Source organism: Nycticebus coucang, chromosome 2 (assembly GCF_027406575.1).
Source record: "Nycticebus coucang isolate mNycCou1 chromosome 2, mNycCou1.pri, whole genome shotgun sequence".
Lineage (NCBI taxonomy): Eukaryota > Metazoa > Chordata > Mammalia > Primates > Lorisidae > Nycticebus > Nycticebus coucang.
This window is the reverse complement of record NC_069781.1, coordinates 100709906-100722678: the sequence shown is the minus strand read 5'-3', so window position 1 is coordinate 100722678 and position 12773 is coordinate 100709906. Positions and strand designations below refer to the sequence as shown.

The following is a 12773-nucleotide window of genomic DNA, read 5'->3' as shown; positions in this document are numbered from 1 at the left end:
GGCTCCGTAGTATGAGAGCTGAGAGGAAAGGGGGACCCAGCCACACCTCCCCCGGCCATTTATTCCCACGGCCCCGACTGGTTCCTGCCCATATGGGGTATGCCAAAACCAGAAAGTAGCCATCTCACAACCCGGGCTGGTGCAGAGCCCGGGGAGCTGTCCAGACGTGATCCAGGTACCCAGACCAGAGTCCCAGGTGTGAAGGAGAGAAGCCCCCCTGCTTATGGAGCTGAGAAGTAACTGCTCTTGGCGAGTTTAGTTAAAGCCCTGTAGAGACGCAAGTAGAGCGGTGGTGGTGGTTTCAGCAGAAACCATCAGCCTGTCCTTGCAGCCCAAACGGAGTCGAAGCACTTGGCCTCTCCTGGGAGAGCCTTGCCTCTCCCAGCAGCAGCGAGCAGCAGGTGGCGCTGGGACCCCAGCAGGCCTGCACTGCTCTCTGAGGGCAAAGACCACCAAACACACGGAAACTTACTCCAAGATACCGCCTGCAATCTGCAAACGAGAAGAGATTTCATTTTCCCCACACATTCATCAACTAAAGGTAGCAGAGAAAGCACCAGAAGAATGTCTGGGGTGGCAGGAAATGCCCGGCGAGGCACAAATCAGCAAACATCAGGGGCGCCTGAACCTGCGCGTCCTGGCCTCAGATGAAACTTTGCTCTGGATCTGCCATCATTTCCCCTGAGGTCACCCTATTTGGAGACTTTAACTGGTGCTCTGACCTTACCCTGGTTTTATTTATTGAGTGCCCCAGGCTTCCAGGCAGGGGAACGTCCAGCTGGGTAAGAGTGCCTGGGACAAAGGTCGCCTGTGTGCCACCTTTGACCTGCCCCACCTGCTGCTCACACCCAGGCCTTACCCAAGCAGCCTGTCTCCCACAGGGGTCCCACTGGCTGCACCTTGCTCTCAGTTTGTCAGCCAGAAGCACCGTATGCATAGGGTGTCGCATTAATGCCACCTGACAACACTGCTAAAATTTAAAAAGGGGCATAAATCTAATTCATTTCCCCAAACACGTAATGAAGATGCCAATGTATTAAAGATTACTCTCTGGAGTCTGTGTTTCTTTTCCTTTTTTTTTCTTTTGGAGACAGAGCCTCAAGCTCTCACCCTGGGTAGAGTGCCATGCCAACAACACAACTCACAGCAACCTCCAACTCCTGGGCTCAAGATCAAGCCATTCTCCTGGCTCTGCCTCTCAAGTAGCTGCAACTACAGGCACCCGCCACAACACCCGGCTATTTTTTGGTTGCAGTCATCATTGTTGTTTGGCGGGTCCAGGCTGGATTCGAACCCACCAGCTCAGGTGTATGTGGCTGGCGCCTCAGCTGCTTGAGCCACAGGCGCTGAGCCTGGAGTCTATGTTTCAATGGTGGGTTTCATTGTGCCAAGTATTAAAGATATGACTTTTCTCAATTTACGTCCTCTGTTGAAACTGTCATCTAACTGAATAACTCAAAAATGAATAATGTATACATTGTCTCTCCATCTCCCTTTGCATGGAAAAAATTATCCACAAATTAAAATCGTTAATGAACATTTTTCATGGCACCATGGACTCCTCTCTATAAGGTAACTTTTCTCAGTGAGGTAGAGTAAGGGATTATCTTCATATTCTTCTGTATTTTTATTTCCTTGAGCTGGTCAAAGCCTTGTCGTGACTACAAGAACTAACTGGAGATTTGTAAGCATGCGCACAGAACCAAATACATTTGGGAGCTATTTTTGAGGAAATACTATCATTCACAGCTTTGGCTGGGACACCCGTTCATCTCAGAAAAGCCCCTCTTGGTGGGTAAGGTAGGTAGAAAGGCTGGAAATGGACAGAGTGGGTGGCTACCAGACCTCCTGCAGCTCATCTGGGTGTAATGAGATTTAGTTGGCTAGCATAGTGTTTCCCACGTTAGAAACATTGTGTACTTCAAAATCCAGTGTTTCTTGAACCATCAGAAGACTTGGCAGGCTGGGCCCTCTTCCCAATAGAAACTGTTGGACTCTGAGTTCGCCCCAGCCTGCCTCTCCAGCACAATCCACTCATTTACATGGCCTCTGTGAACTCAGGGGCACTCGAGTCACTGAATAACAACCACACAAAGAGCTCAGCTTAGAACACAGACAGCCTTTTCCACCCTGGACAGATACCGTTTCCCACCTCCCCATTCTTCTCATGATGCATCCATCCCTTCTCCATTGCCCTGCCCCGTCCCACCCCACACCTTCACCTCTGTCCCTCTGTGGGCATCATTTCCCACCTCTACATATCCCAACTCCCCCCTCCCACTACACGCATACATAACATACAGTCACCCACAGCCCACAGCCAAGGCCAGCCCCTGCCAGGTCTCTCACCGGGTCCAGCATGAAGCAGTTGACACCACACTCCATGGCGAGCACCAGCATGGTGGCGCTGCCATAGAGGGCATAGCCAGCTGCCACCAGGTGCCTGCCTGGCTGTAGAGCGTCCTTCTCAGAAGGCTCATTAGTTGATTTCTAGAGTAAGAAAGAAACCAAAGTATGTTTTTGTTTTGTTTCATGGTTCTTTTTTCCAGTTCAAGTATTACCAGGAGGCATGATCAGCCACCCTTCCGATGAGATAGGGCATCTTCCCAGAGGGCCTCCCCCACATATCAGTAATATCCTGATTCTATTACCACGGCAGCCTTCCCACCAGACCCCACATTTCCTTCTTTCCAGTCGGCATTCTTCTCCAATTTTTGTAATTTGATATTCCCTCATCTCTCCACTCTCACTTCCAAAAAGGAGCATGCCTTCTTGAGAGCTCCCACTAATTTAATCTTATCATGGCATCAACGTCTTTCACCTGCCTGCTCCATCTTCATTTAAACAAATTAACCCTGGGCTACAGGGCAGCGAGCCTGGTGAGGAATCAATTTCATGAGTTCTTGCCAACTGCAATGCAAACCTCACTGAGCTATGGCTCGTGTCACTCACACATTGGGGAGGGTCTCAGAAATACAGGAACTCAGAATGTCTCCCCAGAGTCATTATGGGGCAGATGCTTTCTCATTTTTTGCCTATCGCCCACAGTAGGAAACACACTTTACATCGCAAACCAGTACCACACATGCTGAAAACTCAGCACAATACTGCCTACACTTAGAACATAGCATCACTCTAATCTTTCCATGTTTTCCATTTGAAACACACACCCTGTGTATGTCACGTGATCCACAGCTTGTCTCCTACTAAAGTGGGGAGCACCTTCAGAGCTGACTCCTCAGCTGTGATCTCTTACAGGCAGGTCTCCTTTTAATTAATGCGTGATTGGCTTCTTTGGTCCCCCAAACAGCCCCAAACAAACATTCCAGCTTGAAAACTCTCTGCTTAAATTGAACAGAAATGAAAATGGGCAATTTCCCTCAATTTCACTTGTTCCTTCCCCAGGAGACAGCCCAGCAGCTGAGAGTAAGCAGAGATATCTCTCTACCATGAAGCTGCAGAGGTAAGTCATCCCAGTAAAAATATCCCAGGTAATTTCTTCCTGTAACTTTCCAAAGGGAGGCCCAGGCCATCTGCACTGCAGTCACTTGGGAAACTTGCTAGATGTGAGTGTTCTGGGGCTGCAGCCTGGACTCACTATGTCAGACGTCCTGCAGTGCTTGACACCATGTGGCATGGGTGATTCTTGCACTAAAGTTTAAGAACTTTTTACTCATGTAAAAGGAAGAATCACAAAAGCTATTTCTCTCCTCCCCCACTGCTCATCCCTTCTCATGGTTTTCACCTGGGTGGTTGATTGGTTAACTGGTTGGGTGGGGTTGAGTCATTGGATTTAGTTTGGTTTATATTCATCAGATAGTGCAGTGCAGCTAAACAATTCAACACAGGTTGAAAGCTTTCAGTTGTTTTCCTCAACCCCAAATTTTGCCAATGCATAACCTTGAACAAAGGAAATTAATGGCCTTTGCCAATATGGACCACCTCTCCAAGGGTCATTTTGACATCTATCAGTCTCCCCATCAGGCCTCTAACTGTCCTCTCCCCTATTGTAGTCTTCAAGTAACCAGTTTTTCACCAAGAAAAGTCCCCCAGAGATTCACAACTATCCACGCCTTCCTGTGGTGCTGAAATGTAGTCACCATATGGTCTTATACCTCCTTGAAAAACTCCAAACTTGAAGGCCGGGTACATTGCCTCATGCCTATAATACCAACACATTGGGAAGCTGAAGCGAGAGGATCCCCTGAGGCTAGGAGTTTGAGAACAGCCTGGGCAATATAGCCAGACACTGTCTCTACAAAAAAAAATTGAAAAATTAGCCAAGAGTGTTGGCACATGACTATAATCCTAGCTACTTGGGAGGACCATATGAACTATGATTGTGACACTGTGCTCCAGCCTGAGACACAGAGCAATAGTTGGTTCCCAAGAAAAAAAATAAAATAAAAAATAAAAACTCAGGACTTCAGGTACAAATCTATTGAAGCCTCACAGAGTTTCACGATACACATTCTGGCTGCTCCACCACAGTGAAATAGGACTGAATGTTGAACCTTAACTTTTTCTTTGATCCAAAACCAGGTGCTTGATTCATCACATTTTACCTTTTTATAGATGCCAAAAATGGTTCCAATAGACACAAGGCAGTCAATGTTGGAAGATCCATCAAGGGGATCAAAACAGACCACATATTTACCCTGAGCAAAGAAAAAAGATATACCACTTTAAAATACTGTAATAAGATAGTATACACTATGCCTACTTTGCATACAAGGTACAGAATTTATACTAAAGGAGCAAAAATGGGAATCTAAAGGAAAGCGCAAGAAATGTGGGTTTTATTTATTTATACTCTGTCATGGAAGATGTAAAGTGACATATAGAATGATGAATGTATGTGTATATACATACCAAACAATCATTAAACAGAGAAAAAACATTGAGAATAGGAGGCGTAGATAAAGGTGATGGAATACAAATAAATAAGTCGTAATTTCCTACATTGTTGATATAGTCAAATCATAATTTTGGATTGAGTTTCCTGGCAGCCAAAAGAAGAAGAGAAACAAGATTAGTCATTCATTTCCCTTTATTCATAGGGAAAAAAATAATTCCTTAAGTGTTTTCCAGAATTAAGATTCACAAGAAATTCTTACATAGGTTTTATAGATGCCACTTGAGGTTGGGAGGCATAGAGTTTTCAACAGTATCTCTAGTGAAATTCTCAAAGGAAGTTACCATCTATTGCAGTCTAATCTTAGAGTACTAAGGATTCATTTTTTGAATAGGATTTCAGTGGTGTCCTGGAGCTGGCCGGTACTGGCTCTCCAGAGCTAACTGTGCACGTCTCTTCCCAATTCTGCATTTACTGATGTCACATTGAGAAAGTCTATGCACCACTGACAGTGGTGAGTGCTATGTACCACAGTTGTTTGTTGGTTTGGTTTGGTTTGGTTTGAGATCCTGTTTACCAGCACACCAATGGGAATTTTCCATTTTCAAATTAGCCATTTTGAGATGTGGCTTTTAAATGTTCTGCTCTGGATTAAAATGATTCCCTGGCTTCTTGCCCTTATCAAATCACCCTCACTAATACTGTAAGCTTGAAAATGGGAACATGCGTATCAAAAGACATATAGTAGTCAGGGAAATTTGGGGTAATTGATAGAGAATATTAAGCAATGAATTCAAGTCCAAGACCTTGGCCTAGTAGAGAAGTACCCTGTTTGCCCGAAAATAAGACAGTGTCTTATTTTAAGGTGTGCTCCCAAAGATGCACTAGGTCTTATTTTCAGGGGACGTCTTATCTTTCCTGTAAGTAGTCTTATTTTCGGAGGATGTCTTATTTTAGGGGAAACAGGGTATGTAAACTTTGAATCTGGCATATTGTGCTGGTTCAGGAATGATGTAAAATAAGATAATCAGATATGGCTCCCATCCTCTTAATAGGTCAAGACCATTAGCCTCTTTATTTTCTGATTTTTTTTTTCTTAATTCTACTCCTTCATCTCAAAGAGGGAAAGATAGTAAGCAACTTTACTTCTAATCTCAAAGGATTTTTTAAGTACAAGTGTTGTTTTATAAAAGCTGGATATACCCTTCCATTCAGCGATCTTTCTCAACACCTGTTGTTAATCCCAATACAATGTGCCCAGCATTGTGCTAGATGCTGGGATACAGAGAATAATACGATCCGTTCTCTGCCCTCAAGATGCCATCTAACCAGTAGGGATCTCAATGCATGAATTGGTGATAAACATTTCAAGCTGTTTAGGTTGGCAGGAGGGTCAGGTGTACTGGCTGGGAATCTGGTGGGTGGAGATGTAGCAAAAAAGATAGTCAACAGAAGCCTGACCTTGAAGGGCCTTTATAATGGCCATAAAAAGTTAGAAATGGAGATTAGTCCCTGGGAGACTAGGGGAGAGGTGGCAGTGGCATGAGCTATGGCATAGTATGCACAGTGGTGGGTGGATGTATGATATGGTGGGAGTGAGGTGAAATTTGTGAAAAGATGAAAGGAGGGATGCAGGGGGAGTCCCAGAAATCCAGCTTGGCTAGACAAGTGGAGTCAGGAAGCCAGAAAGGAAACAGCTACATAAAGACCCTCATCAGTGGAAGTACAAACCCACCCTTCTCTCAGGTTCTACTATAATGGCATGTTTATCTTCTTCTGACACAAGAACACAGGTGGCAAAGGATGACTTCAACATGTTCACAACGAGGTCATTGGAGAGGATATCCAGCTTCTTCACTTGGTCACCTGTCACATTGGTAGAGCCAGCAATGCCATAGCTAGAAGGAAGAAAAGCCACAAAAAATAAGCCATGACCACCGGAATGTGTAGATGCAGCTATAAACGCAGCTATAAAAGAAAACAAGACACATGGTTTGGGAGAAACAAGACAAGGAGGGTGGCCATCCCTCTGGATAGACTCCTAGACCGGGAATATACCAGCATCCACCTTTTGGCCTAGTACCTGTCATGGTACCCCGCACACCTCTGTGGTTATGTCAGTGTTTCTCAAACCTTTTTTTCATTATGATCCTCCTAAAAAGTCTTCATAACATTTTTTTCCTAACCACACTCCCCTATGAATTTAAATTTTAATACTACAGGTAAGTATCTGCTCGTGACTGTACATATACCAGTGCTTTATGCATAAAAAAGTTTGGAGTTGTTTCTGCCTCCAAACTTATAGGTTAAATGGATCAATTGGGAGACACAAGCCAGGAAGTGAGGTTGGACTGAGCTACACCAGGGTTATTATCTAACTAAAAACATACTACAGGAAAAGAAATGTAAACTGGTTCCACCACGTCATTCTCTAGAGGAGATGAAGGTTCTACCCTCCAAGGCCTTCTCCAACCTGCAGGATGAAGATGAGATGCTCCCTGTGACTTCCAGACAGCAGTGTATTGGTGACTCCCAAGTGCCCAGGCAGGAGTTCTACAGGATGGAAGGAGTGGGAAGCCTGGAGTTTTTACTTATTTTTTTAAGCCATCTACAAGTAAGTAATGGTAGAATTCTTGTAATCCAAGGGTCTTGCCCAAAATGCAGCCTAGCTTGTCAGTAGGAGGGAAGAGGCAGGTTGTCACGCCTGAGGTTACATGTGACAACAGAAAGGAGAGGAGATGCTTCACAGGAAGGGTGAAGATAAGAAGATAAGAGACTAGACGTGGGCAAGGGATGAGATTGAGCATTGAGTATACCACCAAGCAGCTGAAAGTGGGTGACAAGGGTACAATTGCACCTGGGCCAAGATGTCTCGGGGTGCTTGCCTGGGAACTGATTGTCACTGCTTCAGTGATTGTCACTGCTTCAACTTCTGAAAACAAAATTTCTCAAAGTTTAACTTGCTGTGTCTGTGTGGGCAGAGCTGAGCCACTTCCAGACTCCATCTATACCCAAATGCCTGGAACTTCAGCTGTCACTCCAAACCCGTCCATTAGGGTCGTCTACTTTCCGCCTTGCTGGGTATCACATCTCATCCCAGCAGCCTCCTCCCAGCTGCTTCTCTTCTCACTGTGAATCTCCTATTTCATGAGTGAGAGACCAAGAGATTTGTGGGGCTTGCAGCTGGAGCTCATGTCTCAGACTTTTGGTTCTTCCCACGCTATCTCTTTCTGACCTCAATTGTGAAGATAACATTGGTGGAGGAAGAAGGCAGACAAATTCTGGGCAGACCACAGGAATATGGCAGGGTCACCAACCAAATACATGTCCTCCACTGGGTGCGGTGCTTCACACCTATAATTCTAGCACTTAGGGAGGCCGAGGAGGGAGGATCTCTTAAACTCAGGACCAGCCTGAGCAAGAGCAAGACCTCCATCTCTCCTAAAATAGAAAATTTAACTGGGCATTATAGTGGGCTCCCAGCTACTCAGGAGGCTAAGGCAGAAGAACCACTTGAGCCCAAGAGTTTGAGGTCGCTGTGAGCTATGATGATACAATAGTACTCCACCCAGGGTTATAGAGTGAGACTCTGTTTTAAAAAAACAAAAACAGGTTTGGTGCCCATAGCACAGTGGTTACAGCACCAGCCACATACATCGAGGCCAGTGGGTTTGAGGCTGGTGAGTTCGCAGGTTCGAGGCTGGTGGGCCAGCTAAAACAACAATGACAACTGCAACAACAACAAAAAATAGCATTGTGGCAGGTGCCTGTAGTCCCAGCTACTTAGGAGGCTGAGGCAAGACAATCACTGAAGCCCAAGAGTTTGAAATTGCTGTGAGCTGTGATGCCACAGCATTCTACTGAGGCAGCATGGTGAGACTCTGTCTCAAAAAAAAATTAAAAATTTTTAAAAATTAAAAAAAAAAAAAAAAAACACATCCTCATTGGCCCCACTAGGAGCAATTTTCTCTCCTTCCCAGCCTGAGATTTCTACCATTAAAGTCACTATTGATTCATAGCACTGATGTATAAGGGCATGAGCTTTAAGACAGAAACTTGGGTCAGACCTCAGCTGTGCAGTTCCCCTGCCCTCGCTCAGCCTCCTTCTCTCTGTCACAGTACTGAACCAGAGAGAGGGAGTCCCTGTCTACATGGAGCCTAGAGAGGTGAGACAAACAAGAAACAAGTGTTTTGGAATGTACAAGGCCATGTCATACGATGACAGGTGCTCATTGTCATAAAATAAAAACACGGTAGTAAGAGGGAATGGCAGGGCGGGCAGTTAATTTGGATGGTCAAGGAAGATCTCACAGAATGTTTGTAATCTCAGATGCGAGAGGGCATCTGAGCTGAATGGGATATTTAACTTTATTCATGAGGAAAGGAGGACATGAAAAAGCCCTCGAACCCAGATAAGCCAGCCACTAACACTCCAAAAAGTTCCGTGTTAGGAATTTATCCAAAGAAAACAGTAAGTTCATTTCTTACATATTTCTAAATGGAAGGAGGTAAGTACTATGTGCACATTTATATAAATAACTTTTTAAAACTCAAGATCTAGTTTCATATTAGTATACTATGTGGAATGCTTGTTTTTCCAGTCTTAAGATACTTTACTAAGGAGAATGTTCTTTCACTCCATCCAGATAAATACAAAATATGTAAAGTCTCCATCTTTTGGTATATGGCACTCCTCCTGGGTAAAGGACTCAACTATAACTCCAACTTCCCCTAGCGAATGCAAACAATGTAACATAATTGGATGTACCCTTATATTAATCAGAAATTTAAAAAACAACTGTAAGACTTAAGATCTTTTTCCTGTGATGCCGGGATCCAGGGAGCACCTAAATTCAGGAAGAGGAGACTCAGACGAGAGAGCCCTTGTCAGGCTCGTCTGCCCAGGCCAGCTCTGCAGGGCCCCCAGGCCAGGGCCCCCACCCCCACTGCCCAGGGGAGACAAGTTACCCTATAACCGTGTCTCACACACAGAGTCACCATGACTTATTTGGTGGGATTGAATGAAAGTGGTAGAGTTTCGGGCACTAGGCTACATTTTCTGAACTTACAGACTCAGCAGTTGCCAAATTGAAGAGCATCAACTTCTGTTGGCCCAGATCATGCCCTGGCTACAGGAGGTTATAGTCTGTGTCCAGATGGGTGACTTGCCAAACTGAGATTACAAACAAGTTTCCTCACTTCCACTCCAAGGTTCTAGGATGCCCCTTATTCTTGGGTTGCAGAAAGATCAACATGCAGAGAAGCCAAGGGCCACAGAAAGTGGCACAACCTGGCCGGGATGGGAGTCATGCAGGCCACACAACATGCGGCAGGGTTGACAAAGTAGGGGACTCTCTGACCCTCACTACACCCTGCACTGCTGTGACCATCTTCATGCATCAAACCACGGCAAACAACTGTTTCCACCTGCCTTCAGGGTTTCCATTAAACCACTGTGACCGACAACATATTAAGCTGGTTCTTGTCCCTTTCTTCAGAACTCCTCTCCTCTTTACCCCTGTAGGGCCTCTCCCTGGTCTAACAGAAAAGACACTCCAGCTATTGTCCAGTTGTTTTTGAAATATAAAAGAACATATGAAGGTAGATTATTCCAGGCTCCTCAACAACACCGTATTATTCCAGGCAGGGCCGCACAGCCCCGAGGACACAACACAGCAAGGGAAGATGCGACAAGCTTCTCCCAACACTCCTCAGGGGACCCTGGGAAGGGCTGTAAGATAACTCTGAGGTAGCACATTTCCACAGGTCAATGAAAAGCTGGGAGCAGGCAAGGCTTTGGTGACTGTGACAAAGTAAAAAAGCCCTCAGAAATATCCTGGAGGAACTAATTAACTGAAGAGCACTTGGAGTTTATTTTCTCTGCAAGTTCTCAGAGACCCCATTCGAAATTATAAATTTCTCTTGGAGTTCATTTTCTCTGCAAGTTCTCAAAAACCCCAAGGAAATTATAAATTTCCAGCAGGCCCTGAAATCTAGATCGACAAGAGCCTTCACTATGTATTCCAATGACCGTGCAGAGAGCAGGGGCATCTGCCTATGGAACTCCTAGCAGGTGTGGGCCTGCAGGCGGGCAGCCCTGGGCCTTTGCCTGACCCATTGAACCAGGAATTAGAGAAGGAATGGGCTGTGTTCCCCAAAATGAACTCCTAGGAAGACTCCAGGAGAACCCAGTGAGGGCCAGAGCACCATCCTGATTGGAGGGAGTTTCCAGGCAAGTGGCTGTGCATTGGAGGAGACTTGAGCAAAGTCTTTTCACACACCACCTGGATCCCTTCTAGAGAAACTCCTAATTTGCCACTGCCTGGGGCCAGGATAAGAGGGCAAATGAGGCTGCAGGGTGTTGGGGAAAGGATCAGACAATCTTGTCCACCAATGCCTTCTTTGGGCCAGGTGTGTCTTAACAAGCAACAGAGAGAAACAAGCTGAAATGGGGAACAAATGAGTTGGCCCAAACAAGTTGTAAACCTCTAGGCTTATCTTCCCACCCCCACCCCCAGTCAAAGGAGTCAGCAGCAGGCTAGTGCTGGTAATGCAGGGCAGGGACATTAGACTGGATTGAGCTAGTGACTGGATTTGCTGAGGAAATTCTTCATGAGGCAACTTCATGAGGTTTCCTCTGCCTTTTCTTTTTGGGGGCCTCAAAGGAGAAATATCAGAGCATAAAGGACATAAGAAGGAAAATGGTTTGAGGCCTCCCCTGAGAAGCAGCAGGTAGAAAGCAAGCAAACGGGGGACCCAAGGGTCACGGACTGCTAATGCAAACAACAGAATTTAAAAGTCCTGCATACCAGAGCAAGAAGCGAGGCCAGGCTGCCCGCAAGCTTGGGACCCCAGAGCCCCAACTCAGGGCACAATGTCACTCAAATTTCAGCTACTTCCAGGCAAGTGTGAATTAACAGGTGGCTTTCAAGATATTGACATTTCTAGGACACGCTTTTAAATTGTACTATTCCAGAAGACCCAGGATATTTGGTTTTCATATATCTAAGTCAAATTTAAGATTTTCTTGAGAACAGAAAAGAGAACAATTATGGCAAAACTCTAATGATATAGTAATTTATACTATATTTATACATACTTTAAAATGTCATTCTAAGTTGTATCTTGAATTAAGTTTATAAAACAAATATACAGTTACATATACTCTATTGCATAATTTTAGTAAAAGACTGGAGTTTTTTTAAATAGAAAAAGCAGAGCTAATTAACATGGATCCTGTTCTTGCTCCTGATATACACATGGTTTTAGTTAATAGGTTGTTGAATCAAGCAGGGGACGCTTCTGCAAATAATACACAGCAGCTGGGAGGAACTAATCCACCTGGCAACTCTTGATCTAGATTAGTGAAAATGTGTTAACTAATTTAGGTGGCTAGCATGGGTGACCAAAGAGGCAAGGGTGGTTAATGACTTGGGGATCAGAGCCGGAGGCTGAAATGCCAGGTTCCAGGAGAGCCCCCATGATGCCAGGAGGGAGACACCAGCATTGGTGACATGACCACCTCCATGGGCCTTTTGGGAGGGGGTCTTTTCTCCCAAGTGCCAGCCAGAGCAGACCAGGAGAGTCCATTAGAGTGGAGCCATAACCTCTGTAGATCATCATCTTCACAGCCTTAGGGATGGCCAACTCTTTTCTAAGAGCCACTGGGAGGGAGGATATAGATGTGGCTGCCACCCCTGCAAATGCTACATGAAACTCTGATGTTAGAGGACCTGGCTCAGCCTAATTTGTATAAGAATGACAAGAATGGAAGGCCTCTGGGCTATGGCAGTTCACCCACTGGGCCAGCCTGAGGATGATCAACTCCCACACACACACTCAACTTGGAAACATTCATAATTAGCTCCTTATAGGGCTTGATATTTTCTCTAGTAAAGTGTGAAGCTAAAGCTAAGGG

General features: G+C 45.2%; 1 protein-coding gene across 6 annotated transcripts in view; it reads right to left on the bottom strand.

Moving 5' to 3' along the window:
• FBP1 (fructose-bisphosphatase 1) overlaps positions 1–12773 on the bottom strand; it is a 91659-nt gene that overhangs the window by 70447 nt on the left and 8439 nt on the right. For all 6 annotated transcript variants that reach the window (XM_053577306.1, XM_053577315.1, XM_053577323.1 and 3 more), the window contains exons 2-4: positions 6591–6753; positions 4566–4658; positions 2350–2490 (exon numbers count right to left, since the gene is read on the bottom strand). In XM_053577306.1, coding sequence (XP_053433281.1) covers positions 2350–2490; positions 4566–4658; positions 6591–6753 — 397 coding nt within the window. The remainder of the gene's footprint in view (positions 1–2349; positions 2491–4565; positions 4659–6590; positions 6754–12773) is intronic.